The sequence below is a fragment of the Carya illinoinensis genome, chromosome 1, assembly GCF_018687715.1.
Source record: "Carya illinoinensis cultivar Pawnee chromosome 1, C.illinoinensisPawnee_v1, whole genome shotgun sequence".
NCBI lineage: Eukaryota > Viridiplantae > Streptophyta > Magnoliopsida > Fagales > Juglandaceae > Carya > Carya illinoinensis.
Window position 1 is genome coordinate 10,044,601 of NC_056752.1, and position 18,034 is coordinate 10,062,634.

An 18,034-nucleotide genomic window follows, 5' to 3' on the forward strand; every position below is an offset into this window, starting at 1 on the left:
TTTCTATGTCATAATTTGAATTGAAACTTTAGAAGATCTAAAAAAAAAAATTTCTTTGTTGCTTAAACTTAGCATAAGAAAAATAACTAATTTATTGCTTCAACTTTGCATACGATGATTGAGATATTGATATAATATATGCCACGTTCGCTAAGGTGGCTTGAATTTCGACCATTTTGAAGGGCTCTTAAGAGAACCAATTTGCAGTGTCTAGTGATCGGCTGGCTAATAATGTGGTAGTTAACTCCTCTATAGAGAAGATTGAATTTCGGCAAACAAGTACTGGTAGAGTGAGTAGCTATTCTGGTGGAATATTGGTGTCTCGTTCTAAGGATCCACCTTTTTATGAGAAATCTGTGTCTAACCCAACATAGAAGCATACTATATATGGTTCCTATTCCATCTATTCTCACTGAAAAGACTGATATGGAAGTCCATGATTCTCGGAGTCTTGTAGTTGGTATTGCACCTAGCTTGTGACAATTTCCCAAAACAGGATACTAATAAAAAAAAAAAAAATGGAAGCGTTGGGCTTCCAAACATTGAAATTTGTTTCTCAAACTTTTTCATTAATCAAGTTAACAAAAAATGTGTATCTTTTGTGAACCATTTTAGAGGGAGATCGAGTCATGATTCCTACCCTTGCCGGTGCCTAATAAACACTGACCGATAATTTCATAACAATCGAAGAAATTAGGTAAAACTGGCAATTATTTAATAATAGACAGGTCTCCTTAAACCCACCTAATCCATTTTTTTTTCTAATCGAGCTTATAATATATATAAAGGAGAGTTATAAAAGAGGGGGTGGATCCTTTCCACTGTCCAGATACAAAAAGCAATGAGGAAATGAAAAAATGGGTAGGTTACCAAACACATGGTTTGTAGCTGCCCACTGCGCCACCAAGTGCGCACATCAGTTCTGAGATTGATGACTTTTGGTAAATTTCCAAGATGAATGGTCTTCTGCATATGATCTAATGTCTTCTATAATGGGAGAGATCGACCAAAAAAGGGTAGAATCTTTACAATCGATTGTCGAGAAGACTGATTGAGCATCACCCTCTACTATTATAAAGCTTGAGTTGGATTGAAAAGAACTACTTGCCATGACGGTTGCTAGTAATGCCACTTTTGCTTCAGCTACCAACGGGATTGAAAAGGCAATTTTTTCTGTGTAGATCTCCAAAATATCACCTAAGTGATTTCTCTAAATTGCTGAAGCTACAGAAAAATCATTTCTCACTGCTGCGTCAAAGGAGATACTAAAAGATCTAAATGGAGGAGGATTCCAAACGAGAGTTGGGGTTTTGGTCGAAGAGCAAATAGACCAGGTATTTTTGTAGCTTTCATAAACTGTGGCTAGTTGCTTCTTTATTTCTTCCAGAGAGAAACTTGAAAAATTGTGGACTTTCTCATTTTAGCTTTTCCACAGAAGATCTAGAAGAACGACTACATATAGTTGGAAATGGTGGCTCTCTTTCTCCTGTAGGCCTAGGAGTTTACTCGGATAGATAATCATTTTTATCCAATCTGAAATGGAGTGGATTGGAAGTCTTGCTATATTTAAAGGCCAACTACCTTGTTGCCATAGTATTCTGGCAATAGGACATTTGACAAATAAATGAAGTGCTGTTTCCTCCTCCTGGTCACAAAAGGTGCATTCCGTGTTGACTTGTTGAGAAATTCTTTCATTGATTTTCACCTTTGTTGGTAAAATATTCCACAGTATTTTCCATAAGAGGAGCTTATGACAGTCATGAATTTTTAGACTCCACAAAGGCTTAAAGAGAGAATTTTGATTTTGATGAACCAAATCATGGTAGTCGACTTGTGCGTGATAAGCTGTCTTCACTGAGAATTTCCCACTATGATTGAGTGCCCATATTTCTTTATCCTCGCCTTGCGCTGTTTGAGACAGTGGGATCTTCAAGATTTCCCTTATGCTTGGTTGATCAAAAAGACTTTGCAGTTTCCTGATATCCCAAGATTTTGGGTTGTTTTGGATGAGATCAGAGGCTTTGATAAGGGGGTGTATGGTATCCATGTCCATGATGGGTGTAGGCTTGAAGGTTTTTAAAGTAGGAATCCACGGGTCTCTCCAAATATTGACCAATTGACCATTTAAGATTTGGAAGCACCTACCTTTTGAAAGCAGATCTTTTGTCTTAAGAATGCATTTCCACATTGGAGAATCTAAAATTCTTGGGTTTGCCATCCAGAATGATGTGTTCTTTAGATATTTGGATGATAGTATAGAATGCCATATACCAAATTTTGATCCACTTAATTCCCAACCTGTTTTTGCTAAGAGAGCCTTGTTCATGTTTTCTGTCAACCTGATGCCTGATCTCCCCATTTTTTTTGGCAGACAGATAGATTTCCATGACTTCAGGGCGAAATTGTGAATTTTATCTTTCGGGAAGCCCCAACAAAATTTTTTTTGCATTTGATCTAGAGTCTTGCATACTGATTTTGGAATTTGGAAAGTATTCATGCTGTAAGAGGGAATGGAGCTTGCCACTGATTTTATCAACATTGTTCGCCCTGCTTGTGATAGGAGTTTTGCTTTCCATCCTTCCAGTTTTTGTATAACTTTGTTTAGCAGATCTGCATAATTTTCTCTTTTCCGTCTATTAAAGGAAGTTGGGAGGCCCAAATACTTCATTTTTGCTGAGAAAGCTTTATAAGGAAGCCAATTTGAGATGTTGATTTTGTCTTGGTTGCTTGCATTCTTTATGATAAAAATGGATGATTTTGAGAGGTTTATTTTTTGACCTGACCAGCTTTGGTATTTTTCTAGACATTCTGCTATTTCTTTTGCATTATTTTCAGAAGCTTTTGTGAAAATGATTGTGTCATCTGCAAAAAGTAAGTGGGAGACTGGCGGGCTGGTCCTGCTTAATTTTATTCCTTCGATCTCTTTTTGTGCTTCAGCTCTTAATATTAGTCTAGATAAAGCTTCTGTGACTAACATAAACCCATCTAATCCATCTAATCCATTTGATCGTCTACATCATTGTCAACATTAACTCTCATCCCATATGACCACAGTTTGAAAGGTTAGTTCTTATATCTCATAGAACCAAAAAATTAAAATGACAAACCTTTGAAAACAACTAACAATAGTTTCCATAAAATATAAAAAGGCAACTTGAAATAATTACAAAGAAATAAAGGACAAATTCATATATCAACATGTACAGGCATACAACATCTGAAACCAATAAAATTTGCAATATTATTAGCATCGGAAATGCAAAATAAAAATAAAAATCTCTTTGTTCAGCACCCATAACAGATTGTTAATAATTCAGTTCCTTTCGGTGTCGCAGATGATAAAGATATAAACCTGCACATTAAAATCGAGGACTTGACAAAAATGAATCTCATAAGTTGGAACTATCGAAGACTTGGCAATCCTCAAACAATTCATAGTCTTTGACATTTGGCAAAGATGTATAAGCCAAAAGGAAACTAAATTGCTTGGTAGTTGTATTCAACTAAGGAAATTGAAGTTGGGTTATAATAATTTGCTAACTATTGACAATGTAGTAATTGGCTGGTGGTTTAGCATTATGTTGGGATGATAATGTTTATGTCAGTTTGATTAATTATTCTTTACGACATATTCATGTTCGAGTTGCATATCATAGCAGTAGCTTGAGTTGGTTTTTTACTGGTTTTTATATCATCTAATTACTAGTAATAGCATGGAGGGTTAGGACTTACTAAGATTTTTAAGTCAAGATATTTCTTCCCCTCAGATTGTCATGGGTGATTTTACTAAAATCTTGTCATTCTCTGATAAGAAATGTGGAGCCAGAAGGTCTATGAAACAGATGGAGGATTTTCAGTATTTTTTATTGGATAGTGGTTTGTGTGATATATGGACTCTAAATTTACATGGTGCAATAATAGAATGGATGACAATTTTACATTACAGAGGTTGGATAGAAGTCTTACTAATAATGAGTGGCTTAACTTATTTGGAAGAACTCTTGCACAGATTCTGTCAAACTCTTGTTCAGATAATGCTCCTATTTTATGTTACATTTCAGTTCATGGTGGCTAGTTGGAATATGGATGTTGATTGTATGGCAGTCATTAAACATGGTTGGAATACTAGCATTTTATCTCTTGATAATTTGGCAGACTTAATAATTCATTGCAAAACTATCGAGTAGCTTTGCAAGGGTGGATTAAAAATAGAATAGTTTATTTTTTTGATAAACACAGAACTATCATTAAACGAAGGAAATAATGATTACAGACACTCATCAAGCCATACGGCTTGTGAAATACAGTCTGGAATACAATCCCACCAAATAGCAATAGTATCAATCCTAGAAACATTCTGAGCCAGCATGTGCGCTACTTGATTACCCTCTTGATAGACATGGAAAAATTCACAACATTCAAACCCGGAAGCAAGGCTCTTAATTTCTGAATATAATCCCCCAAGCATGGAATCATGCATACTATCATGCTGAAGGGCTTCAATACATAACAAACTATCACTCTCCACCATAAGCTTGGGAATACCCATTGTAACATGCAATTGAAGACCTTAGGAAATAGCCATCAGTTCTAGAGGTTCAAAACCATCCATCTCCACTTCAGCTCTATTAACAGCCATTATCACCTTACCCGAATGGTCCCTCAAGACAGCTCTCACACCAATTCTACCCAAACTAGAAAAAACAGCCCCATCAACATTTAACTTCAACCAACCTAGGCGAGGGAATTTCCATCTGTAATGAAGACATAGGTCCCTCATCGGTTTCTAAATCTGACTGAAACTACGCAACATGAACAAGGCATTTTCTATAGCTTGTTTGGGATGAAGTACTACCTGATCATGCACAAACTTGTTGCGTCGAAACCAAAAGCTCCAGGCCAAAACAAAGAAAATAGAGAGGTCCTCAGGCTTACGAGTTTCATAGATATCCATAGCCAAGTCCATCACAGTCCAAGTATTGTGAAAACGAAAGCCAGGAAAATAAGTGGAGAAAAAATCATGAAAAGAAGGACAAGTCACCAAAGCATGAGTAATATTTTCGGTAGCAGTCATACACAACTTGCAAGTGGAAACTGATAAGACATGTTTCTGTACTAAGTTGGTCCCTGTAGAATAGTTAATGAAATGAAAGACGTACAGAAAATAGAAGCAAGGATGGAGGCTCTATAGAATGTATGCACAAAGGTGTGATACCCTGTATTTTCTTGTGTTTTAATTAAATAATTATTTTATTTATTATTATTATGGGTTTTCTTGTTTTAAATTTAATATGATTTTTGTGGTATTATTTTATAATTTCTAAGTGTGAAATTTATTTATTGTTTATTGTTTATTATTTAAATTTCTCCTCCCTCCTGTCACTACAAGAAAAAGCAGCTTTTGCTGCCAAAAACTGAAGGGGAAAGTAATTTTGGGCCGCAACAGACCATAACTTAATGTAGCCGCTTTTTTGTATTGGCAATTGCAGAATTCGCCAACAAATATACTTTTTGTGGCGACAATATATATTTTACGGCGACTTTGTCTCTTCACAAATAATTCTACCGTATAAGGGCCTAAATTAGCAAGTCATTTCTTAATGCGGTGATAAAACTACAGAACCTTACACTATATTTCTCCCCGCAGCAAACTACAGAAACCCAAAAGCGCCAATACCCTCTCTCTGTCTTCCACCCATTTTTCCTGCAGCCATTGTGAGCCTCCACCACCAAGCATGAACCAACAGTGCCTAGCCACCCTGCCTTCAACAGTGAAACAGAGCAAAATTGCCTCCGTTAGTCCATCCAACCTTCACATCGAACAAGGTCTAAGAAAACAACGTCATGTGCCGCATTGATCTCCACCTTAGTCGATTCTTCTCTGTGACAGATCACCTCCTCGCTTAGCCGGTAAGTCTCCTCCATCTCGCTCACAATCAATTCACCATCCGTCTCTCTTTCTCTCTCTAACTTTCACTCAATCCCTCTCTTTGTATAGGCTGCCCAATTGTGTCCTACCATCATGCACGGCTTCTCCACTCAGTCCCTATTTCAGCAAGCTATCTCATCTCCTTTCAATCTGTGTGGTATTTCTCTCCTTCGTTCCATGTCTATCTCTCTCTGTTTTGAGTATATGCATTTAGCTAGTTTTTTTTTGGTTCATTTGCAAGTGAAAGGTAAAGTCATTTACATAAAAATATTCAGATAGTAGTTTAAATTGATTGTGAATTTGTTACAAATTGCAGTGCTTTATCTACATTAGAAACTTTTTGATGATGAAGGATGGGTTTTGATTAGTTTTTAGATGTTGATTTATAATTAATTTGGAGTTTTGGGAGGTTTGGCGAATGTTGTTTTTGGGTGACCAAGCAATAGGTAATTTAGTCAATGCTCTCTTCCGTATTTCCTAGATGCTTCTCACAACTTTCGTGGTTGCTATGTTTTGACCGCAACCCCAAACAATGACATATATATAGATATATTAACATGTGGAATCAGCAACTTTAAGTACTGATTGGAGAGCATGAAAACCATAATCTAGATACCAAATGAAATTTGTACCCTCATCTCCACACGTTTCATGGTCATACACGAGATAAATAAATAATTAGCTCATCACAAATGTCCAAGTGGATAATTTACATTGACCAAAGATACTAGGAACCTAGCGGGTATGTTATAAAAATATCCATGTGTGTTTCATCCTACTTTTCAAACATCACATGGATTTGTTTTGTTTTGTTTTGTTTTGTTTTTTTTTTTTTAATTTTTGCCTATCAAGTGTTTAACATTTTCCACTCAAATTGCCTAGGTTTCACATATTGCATGCGTTACAAACTTATATTTTAGTCTAAGGTTGGTGTTGAATAATAAATGAAAATATGTAATGTACCACAATTTTCTTAATTGAATCTTTACATGTGGTGTTCTTTTTAATTTTTATTAGTTTAATATGCCGATGTTGATAATTTGGTATGCAAACTTATATGTTTTGAAGCTTTAGTAAAAAGAATTATGGCTCTCCAGTTAGTACATGAATGAATGGTCGATTAACATGATCTTATTAACTTCATTCATACCATTTGAAGGTGTCATTAAATATTTCCACCAGATGGAAAATGAAAAAGCAGTGGTTCTACACAACACTACACCTAGAGGGGGGGTGAATAGGTGTAATCTAATTTTTATGGCCTTTTGAAAATTAATCAAACAAGCAGATAATAAATGAAACAAATAACACAAATAATCAACACATGATTTTGTTCACGGAGTGGAAACTCATTTGAAGAACCTCTTCAAAATCTAAAACCACTCCGGGTGTAAGACACCACCTCAAATCCACTATAGAAACTTTAGTTTGTTACAACCAATTTAGAACACTCACAAAACCTTTGTAGTAGCTAAACTTGGCTTGCAACACCACGAGTGACCCACTCGATCTCTACACGCATGTAGTGTCGGAACTCCGACCTTCCTATAGCTTCCCACGAGAACCTCTCGATCTCTGCTTCAACGGCAGCTCCGGACTCTTCCGGCCAACAGCAATGTCCACTTCAATGGACTCAAATAAGAGTTGATTTTGAATGTGTTATGATGGAGTAATATTTTTCCAAGAGAGAATCAACCAAATGGGGGAGAGGTTGCTCTAAGAAGTTCTTGGAGGCCCTTAGGGTTTTTGCTCTGATTCTCCACACCTAGAACAGAAGCTAACATGTTCTATTTATAGTTCCCATCAAATGAGGCGTTCAAAACCCTACATTGTAAGTGATCTGGAACATTGGCTCGAGCGAAGTGTCGAGCGAAGGTCGAGCGCCGAAATCTGCCTGAGTTCGCTCGAGCGCCATGTCGAGCGAGTATCGAGCGGTCGACTCTGCCTGAGTTCGCTCGAGCTCAGTGTCGAGCGAGGGTCGAGCGACACACTCTGCCTGGGTTCGCTTGAGCTCAGTGTCGAGCAATGGTCGAGCGGTTGAATCTGCCTGAGTTCGCTCGAGCCGTATGTCGAGCGATGGAATCTGCCTGAGTTCGCTCGAGCGCTCTGTCGAGCGAGGGTCGAGCGAAGTCGCTTCTTTTGACCAATAATGAGCACACTTCCAGCCCACTTCAAGCCTTCCGCAACAACACTTGTTACAACACTATTTTACACAGGTTTTCACAAGAATATGCCAACACACTCATTTTTCCCTCAACAATCTCCCCCTTTGGCATTTCTGTGACAAAACCTCTAACCTATACATATGACCTAATCCTAGCACACCCAATTAGATCCATATTCTTGAACATGTTGAAAAATTTCTGCACACGCTTAGCAAACGGTTAAACATACCCATTCACATATGCACAAAAACGTATTTGCAATTCTCAAATCATACTTCTCAAATCAAATCATAATTAGAAAAGAAATACTTCATTAAGCAACAAATCAGGAGTTCAAGAAACATTTGTCAAACAATCAGCAGCTAACAAGAAATATAAATCAACAGAAATAACCAAAAGCTGCTGTTCCCCCAAAACAAAAAATGTGTTAGTACAAGTAACACTCCCCCTGAGTTAATACTGTACTACTCCCCCTCAACAATATCTCCCCCTCAACAATCAATCTCCCCCTTTTTGTCACAAGAAGCCAAGGGTCTCAATCATCACCATCGACATCCTCATCATCCTCATTGAGCTGCCTCTCGATGTCATTGAAGCGTTGAGTCACAAGTTGTTGCAGGTTGTCAACTTTCACCTCAAGACGGTCGAACCGGGCGTCAAGGCGAGCTAGATACTCAAGTACCTGCTGAAGACTGGGCTCCGACGAACCGGGGGCTGAGGAAGATGGCTGAGAGCTGGATGGGGCCGAGGTAGACGGCTGAGAACTAGATGGTCGAGAGCTCGAAGGCTGAGAGGAGGGAGCGGGAGGGTGCTCAACACGGATAGGCTGTGGAGTTGTGTGAGCATGACTCAGCTGAACCGTCCTACGACCAATAGGAGCCTTAAGAGCAATCCTAGGCTCCTGAGGATGGAAGGCAACAGATTGAGAGAGAGCTATTCGGGTGATCAAACACGGTAAGGGCAAACCAGTCCGTGTTTTGGAGGACTGATACGCCTCAACAATAACCCGACACAAAAGACTTCCTAGATCAATGGAGACACCATTGATCAAGGCATACAGCAGACGGGCACGTTCAAGACCCACATCACTATTATGACCAGTAGGATCTAAGTTCGTAAGAACAATCCTACTAAGAATGAGGTGATCGGGGGTAAAACGAGCAGTTGAAATAGGGGTTGTCCCTTCCCAACTACTAGGTCGGCCACAAAGACAAGTAGCAATGACTTGTGGACTTGGAGGAGATGTCCGTGAGTAGGGAAACTCAGGATAGAGCTCACGAGGGGCATTTAGCAGAGTCGCTATCATGCCCGGAGTGACTCGGAAAACAACATTCCTGAGACTGACTTCAAATGAGTCATCAACAGATATGTCATGAATATTGGAGTAAAACTCCCTAACCAACTCCACAGAAGGAGTGGGATGACCAGTGGTCAATGCCTGCCACTGACGAGACTCAAAAATACGGGGAATTATAGTCTCGGTAAGCTCACCTAATGTCACTTCACGCTCGACTATGGGAGTACGATGCGAGAAGTTCTGAGAGTATAACTCTTGGGCTCGGGCACTATGGAATTGGGCTTGAACGGGTGCAGGAGGGTTTTGGCGAGGACGAACACGTCGAGACATGGTGTCGGCTGTAGATAGAGTCAAAGACGTTAGACAAGGCTAAGGCAATGCAAAGACGTGATGGATGCATGCATGCTGACGCAACAATGCCAACTAACAATGCAAGACTCGGTGCATGCCCGATGTCACTCCTCATTTTTCAAAACAATAACAAATGCCTAGGTCAAAGTGTGCCATATGCATGCTAATGCCTACTCATGTGAAAGACCAACATGCATGCTAATGCCAACCACATTCATGACACATATGCAATGACAACTCAAGCCATTTACAAGCTAATGCCAACCCATGTGCATGACTCATGTTAAACGATGCCAAACCTCATGCATGACCATGTGCAAACCAATGCCAATTCTAAACCAAAACACCTTCAAAACATAATGCAATCCTAGTTAAACGATGTCTCAAACCTAGGATAGACATGAAATAGATATGGGAGCAATGCTATGCCAATGCATGATGAAAAACCAAAAACACACTTCATTGAGACATTTTATCGAACACTTGGAGTGCATCCAAGTGAGAAACTCGGGTATAGACCCATGGGAGTTTCAAAAACCTCCTAAATACAACCAATCCCAACAATGGCTATACAATAGCCTCAATAAAACAAGATAAAAGAAAAACAATCGAAGAAAGACTCTCAAACACCCAATCCGAAACCCAAATGCATAACAACACACGGAAAACCCTAAAATAAAAGCATCAAATCACGAAAATACAAGAGAGAAAAGGATTTACCTTGGTTTGAGGATGATTTCGGGAGGAAAACACTTGTTTAAACGAAGAAATTTGAGAAAAGGAGGAAGAAAATCGCACGGGAGGGAGAAAGAGGCCACTGTGCTCGAGCGGCTCGAGCGGCGCTGGGTTTTTATACCAGGCGTTCGCTCGAGCGAACTTAAAACCCTCGAGCGGCTGTCGAGCGGTTGTCGCTCGAGCGGGGTCGAGCGAGGGTCGAGCGAGACCTTCAGAAAAACACATTTTGCCCAGTTTTGAAGCACATAACACTCACATGACTTGGACAAATATTGGGAATGTCAATTTTCACACCAAGAGTACTTATCTAATGTAGAGAAGCATCATATTCCCATAAAACACGCAATTTAAAACAAAGTATCACAAGTAATATAGACGTGCGTGTTTAAAGCGGTCCTTGCTCAATCAAGAAATTTCAACCGTAAGGCGTGAGTGGGGCTAGGCTGAACATGAAACCATAGGTGCTTGGGAAGCTCATTCAAGACACAGAAAGTCAAACCTAATGCTGCTAGGACCTAAATCTTTCTGTTTAAATACTTGTCTCAGTATGTTCAAGAAAACAGAAAACTTATTCTGTTTTTCACCCTCCTTTTTCTTTTCCCCTTTTTTTTTTTTTTTTTTTTTTTTTTTTTTTTTTTTATTTCAACTTCACTTTTTCTTTTCCTTTTGAGATACATATTTTTGCACAAATGAACCATGATGAGGTCATCTAGCCCGTGGTCAATTCTGTATGAAGATAGAGCTTCCTACCACTTTTGATTGCCTCCCCAATAAACTCACAAGTGGTGAAATGTCAATTGACCGAGTTTGGAGTGAAGTGTGTGATGCCAGTCACAGATTACACGAGATACTCATGTTCCAAATCTTTGTAAAATATAGAAATATGATACAAATCTCAAAAGACACATGCACTTAGATTTTAGAATTAACAACCCCACTATCATATAGCCCAATCATGAAGTGCATGTAGGGGCAGCAAACAACGATAAATAAACTAGACAACAACAAACAAGAAAAATAAACAACAACAAAATAAAACAAAAATGCATGTAATGTATGTAATGCATGCCTGTCAGTCTACAGCACCAAAACCATGTGTGGCTCGCGTCTTTCCCTTTTGGATGATCCACCTTGGTATCCATTTCTTTGAGAAAGGCTTTTCAATTTTCTTGGTGTGCCTCTTAAGCTCAAAACAGTTTGGTCGGATGTGACCAATCTTACCACAATGATGACACACGGGGCTTGCTTTGTGAGGTCTTTGTCTCAAGAAGGTTGAGACATTCTTAGAGTCATTCATGTAATTCTTACCCCTTCCAGAAGGATAAGCAGTTCTACTATTAACAAATGCAGGAGCATGCACAAAATGACTCATTAATTTAAAACAGTTTGGTCTAATATGGCCTAGCTTCCCACAATGATGACATATGGGGCTCATGTTGCGAGCTCCTTGTCTTTTGGGAGGAGGAACAGACTTTTGCACTTGCACAGGCTTCTTGCCCTTTTCAGATGGATGAGCCTTCTTTTTCTCAGTCATTTCAGGAACAAACACTGTGGTTCTCACATTTTTACCGAAAGCTTTTGAGCTTGAAGGAGCATCAGGATTCTCTTCAAAATAGCCTAAACCACTTTTATCACTAGATGACTTTCCTAAGCCTAGGATTTTGTCAAGCTGGTTTGTCCCAATGGAGAATTTTTGCAACTTAGTATTTAACAAAGTTAGCTCATTTTCATGAGTTGTCACTTTATCTTCCAAAGTCACATTTCTCTTTTGCAACTCATCTGTTAGACCAATGGCTTCTCTCAGTTTGCTCTGAAGCCCTTCATTTTCTCTTTTGCATAAATCTATTTCCTCAATATGTGCTTTATTGAGTTTCCTCAATTTCACACATTCCTTGTACAACTTCTCATAGATTTCCTGCAAGTCATCTTCATCCCCGGATTCATTTTCAGAAACATTCTCAATTTCAACCACAGATTCACTGTTATGACTTTTTCCTGCAACAGAGGAAGTGAAAGCCATGTAGTTGAAATTTTTCTTCCTGGGAGAACTCTCTTGTGAGTCACTTGACTCAGACTCACTATCAGTCAAGGAAGCAGCATTCGCTTTCTCTTTGGCCCTTTTGTAATTTGCACACTCAAGTCGAATGTGACCAAAACCATGACATTCATGGCACTGAATATTGTCATTGACAGCTCTAGTTTCTCTCTTATACCTCCCTTCTCGGTTTTCTGAACTAGAACCTCCATTGATACCCTTGAACCTTCTCTTTTCTTGTCTTGGGTTTTTCTGGGCAAACATCTTCCTGAATTTTTTAGCATAAAATGCTATCTCCTTGTCACTCATGGCAAGTTCGTCAGAAGATTCACCAGACTCTTCTCTAATAGCTTTGAGGGCTATGGACTTGTTTTTCTTGTCCATAGGAAGAGTATGTTCATAGGTTTGTAAGGAACCCACCAACTCTTCAACTCTCATGTTGTCCAAGTCTTTGCTTTCTTCTATAGCAGTGACTTTGGGACGAAACCTCTCAGGAAGAGATCTAAGGACTTTTCTCACAATTCTGTCCTCAGGAATTCTATCCCCTAAATTAAAACGAGAATTGACAATATCATTAAGTTTGCTATAGAAGACATCAAAAGTTTCATCATCCTTCATCCTAAGTTCTTCAAAGTTGGTGGTCAGCATTTGAAGTTTAGAATTTTTTACAGCCTTGGTACCTTCATGGGTAACCTCAAGAATGTCCCATGCCTCTTTGCAATTTTCACACATGGAGATTCTTTTGAACTCCTCCTGGGACACGGCCATGAATATCGCATTTAGGCCTTTGCTATTCCAACTACACTCGTTGACTTCATCCCTAGAGTAATTTTCCACACCCTTGGGGGTTTCGACTCCCTCAATGAATACAACCGGTTGTTTCCATCCCTTTGTTACAGAGGTCCACACTCGTTCATCCACAGACTTCAGGAAAGCTCTCATTCGAACCTTCCAATACGCATAGTTACTTCCATAAAAAAATGGTGGAGATGTGAGTGATTGAGACCTATCCATATAAACCACTACAGCAGGATCACACTCAGGAACTAAATCCTAGCGGAGTGAACCTGCTCTGATACCAATTGAAAAAGCAGTGGTTCTACACAACACTACACCTAGAGGGGGGGTGAATAGGTGTAATCTAATTTTTATGGCCTTTTGAAAATTAATCAAACAAGCAGATAATAAATGAAACAAATAACACAAATAATCAACACATGATTTTGTTCACGGAGTGGAAACTCATTTGAAGAACCTCTTCAAAATCTAAAACCACTCCGGGTGTAAGACACCACCTCAAATCCACTATAGAAACTTTAGTTTGTTACAACCAATTTAGAACACTCACAAAACCTTTGTAGTAGCTAAACTTGGCTTGCAACACCACGAGTGACCCACTCGATCTCTACACGCATGTAGTGTCGAAACTCCGACCTTCCTATAGCTTCCCACGAGAACCTCTCGATCTCTGCATCAACGGCAGCTCCGGACTCTTCCGGCCAACAGCAATGTCCACTTCAATGGACTCAAATAAGAGTTGATTTTGAATGTGTTATGATGGAGTAATATTTTTCCAAGAGAGAATCAACCAAATGGGGGAGAGGTTGTTCTAAGAAGTTCTTGGAGGCCCTTAGGGTTTTTGCTCTGATTCTCCACACCTAGAACAGAAGCTAACATGTTCTATTTATAGTTCCCATCAAATGAGGCGTTCAAAACCCTACATTGTAAGTGATCTGGAATATTGGCTCGAGCGAAGGTCGAGCGCCGAAATCTGCCTGAGTTCGCTCGAGCGCCATGTCGAGCGAGTATCGAGCGGTCGACTCTGCCTGAGTTCGCTCGAGCTCAGTGTCGAGCGAGGGTCGAGCGACACACTCTGCCTGGGTTCGCTTGAGCTCAGTGTCGAGCGATGGTCGAGCGGTTGAATCTGCCTGAGTTCGCTCGAGCCGTATGTCGAGCGATGGAATCTGCCTGAGTTCGCTCGAGCGCTCTGTCGAGCGAGGGTCGAGCGAAGTCGCTTCTTTTGACCAATAATGAGCACACTTCCAGCCCACTTCAAGCCTTCCGCAACAACACTTGTTACAACACTATTTTACACAGGTTTTCACAAGAATATGCCAACACACTCATTTTTCCCTCAACAGAAAACATGGCCGTATGGTTCTAAGAAACAATTTTATTAATTCATGTATATGATCTGCCTAGCTAGATCAGCTACAAGTCGCCTGTCTTTCTATTTTCTCTTTCGCCTTTATCCTTCTTTTCATTGTCATCCTGTTGTCACTATGACCCAAGTTGATGCTCTACCACTCTTTAAACTCATAGCAATAAGTAGTGGTCATCCAGATGATGTTACAATTACTTCATTTTCTTTATAAATATTGCAGGCGTATACACTAAGTTTTGTTGTCCCACATTTATTTTTTTATTAGTTGACTGGTACATACCCTCATCTGTCCCATTTGGGTTTCATAGTACTTAAGCACTATTTCACGGCATCAACCTATAGTGGAATCATCACGTACAACATCTATTTTTAAAACTCAAGAATCTGTCCAATGCGTTCAAGTTTTTTACATGTCCAAGCCCATATAATATATATATATATATATATATACACGCACCCAGTACTACATTATCAATAATATTGGTTAATTATATAGGTTCATCTAATTATACTTATAATAGGGGTACTGTCTCAGATTATAAACTTCTAATTAGAAAAATGACTTTTAGATGGTAATTATCGTGGTGGTACAGGTACTTGATTAATCTATAATTGTTTTGTTATCAAGGGAAATGAATAGTTTTCTTTTACCCTCTGGTGCAAGATACGAGTAATTAGCATGAGCGCATATATATATATATATATATAGAATTGATGCAATTTATTGGAAAGAGATATGTGTTGAGTGTTGTTAACATTGCCATTATAAATATTATAGAAAATATCAAATTAAAATAAGGCCAATAGAAAAAGGCAGCGTGTGAACCATATAGTAGACAGAAAGTCATTTGTGAGGTTAATACAAGAGATAGTAAGATTATTGTGATTTTCAAGATCTAAGCTCATTGGTCAGTGCTAGTGTGTAAACAAAAGAACATCCTTAATATTCATGTATGTAATTGAAGGGTCCGAGCTCATCAAACTTGATAAACTTCTATAAAGAAACTAAATGGTCAGAGAAGAAAGGAGCATTTGTCACTCCCATGACAAAAACACTATATGTGCGTGCTCTCTAACTTACTAACATATTACCATGTTGTACCATTCATAGATAACTAAATAAAGAGTTTAGTTATTTCCCCTAATTCTAAATGATATAAAATATATTTTTGCATCAGAATATGATGATTGAGAAGTTAGATGAGATGGAGCCTGAGGAGCACCCAGATGAGGCTGCAAATATTATATTCAGGGATGTGCTAGGACATAGTTCTGGTTATGCAAGAGGACATGGTGGTTCAGTTATACCAGAGCCTAGACCATCATCTATGTCGGCACAAGTTGAGCACCTAGCCCAAAAAAATGAGAAACATAAAAATGAGGCGATGATGTACAAAACTGAATTGGATGAACTGAATTGGTGAGGCTCTGAGCAAGGTATAGCTTTTAATTATTTATCACATCTTGATTGTTCACCTTTTCTGGAAATTTCCTTTTACACTTTCAAGGACGCTCTACAAAATTTGATTAGCTTTTTCTTCTTAAGTTTTAAAGAAAATACAATCCTCCAACTAATAGTGTTTTACATTTTACACCCCAAGCAATAAAAAATGTAACATTGTGTTCTCAAACTATCATAAATTTACAATGTACAATCTCCTTTGTGATCTAACAATTCAATTTATATCACATTACCTAATTTTACCCATTTTTCATATATCTTGGTATCTAGACTTTCTTCTCAAATGGTAAATATAACTGATATAACTATAGTAAATCAAAAGGGTGTGAATGATCTCTTCAACTTAATATAGAATGTAAAACTTCTACGTGGCTATAGTTTACAATAATTCTTAAAACTTCTACCTAGATAACTTCTAGAGTTCTAAAATCAACTGCAAATTACCTAACATCCATCTAGGGGTGTAAATTTTAACCGGAAAACCGGACCGGCCCGGACCGGTTGTGCCGATTCTGAACCGGTCCGGTCCGGAACCGGTTTCATAAAATGAAAAACCGGCCGGAACCGGTCCAGTTTCGGTTCCAGCCATTTTTAGACCGGACCAGACTGGTACTATTTAATATATGTATATTTTTTTATTTATTTAATGTTATATGTTATATATTTTATATTATATATAATTTTTTATATATAATATATAATAATATAAATTATAATTATATATAAGATAGTGTTATTTTAATTTATAAAATAAAAGTTTAATCTCAAACATGAAAATTTAATTGATCATATGCTTTAAATATATAATATTATAAATATATATTATTTATTAATAACATTTTATCATAGATTCATAAGAAGTAAGAACCTAAAAAGAAAGAAAATCACTCAAATATTATTACTAAATTTTAATGGCCTAATACACTTAAAACTCTTTATATTTTTTTTGATAAGTACATAAGACATTAGTAGATAAATATAAATTATATATATTAGCATATAATTTATATAAAGCCATACCAAAGCTATACTAATAGCATAAATTTTTTACATAACACTTTTTTTTTTTGCATAGCAGTCTTTTTATATAGTAATTTTTTTTTAAGTAGAATTTTTTGACATAGCAGTTTTTTTTTTTTTTTTATAAACAGATTTTTTTTATAATAAATATATATTTTATTAAAACCGGAAAACCGGACCGGAAACCTGTAAAACCGGAATACCGGTTTAGGAGGATAATCGGTGCGTAATCGGTTTTGAAAAATGTAAAACCCGTGCCTACTGGTTCTGTCCTAGATTTTATCTAAAACCGGACCGAACCGTACCGGTTACACCCGTACATCCATCACAGGCCCAAGAAGAGTTGATACTCATAAGAGAAATTGAGGAAGGGAAAGCAAAAGAGAGAGAAATTGAAAGTATGAAAAATCAGATAGACCAACCCATGGAAAAGTTCCAGATTTTCCAGGAACGTGAAACAGCATTAAAGAATCAAATTGTAGAGTTGCAGATGGAACGGGATAATGCAGTGAAAGAAGTTGAAGAGCTGAGATATAAACAAGGAGAACGCTCAAGTTGGAATATGCCTCGGTTCTCCGAGTTCTCACTGTTGGAGATTAAGGAAGCAACTCAAAACTTCAATGAATCCCGGAAAATTGGAGATGGAGGATATGGCAACGTATACAAAGGCTATCTACGTCAAATTGAGGTTGCTATAAAGAGGCTACATCCTCAGAGCTTACATTCAAGTTGCGGGCAAGGCCCCTCAGACTTTCAAATGGAGGTATGTTATTCTTTTAAAAGCATTTAAATCGTTTAAAATGGTTATGCAAATTTCATTGCGCATTAGAAAGTTTGCATCATAAGTTGTACGGAGACGACAATGGGCTATCGTAA

General features: G+C 38.1%; 1 protein-coding gene and 1 long non-coding RNA gene across 2 annotated transcripts in view; both read left to right on the forward strand.

The window, feature by feature from the left end:
• LOC122310017 (U-box domain-containing protein 33-like) overlaps nt 1–18,034 on the forward strand; it is a 36,098-nt gene extending 18,064 nt beyond the window's left edge. Inside the window, exon 6 of the mRNA XM_043123910.1 lies at nt 17,490–18,034. Within this exon, the coding sequence (XP_042979844.1) occupies nt 17,490–17,948 (459 nt within the window). The 3' untranslated portion in view covers nt 17,949–18,034. The remainder of the gene's footprint in view (nt 1–17,489) is intronic.
• LOC122310037 lies at nt 5,640–16,505 on the forward strand. The gene is made up of 3 exons (XR_006242595.1): nt 5,640–5,910; nt 5,999–6,086; nt 15,855–16,505. It is a non-coding gene; the product is annotated as an uncharacterized LOC122310037 (long non-coding RNA).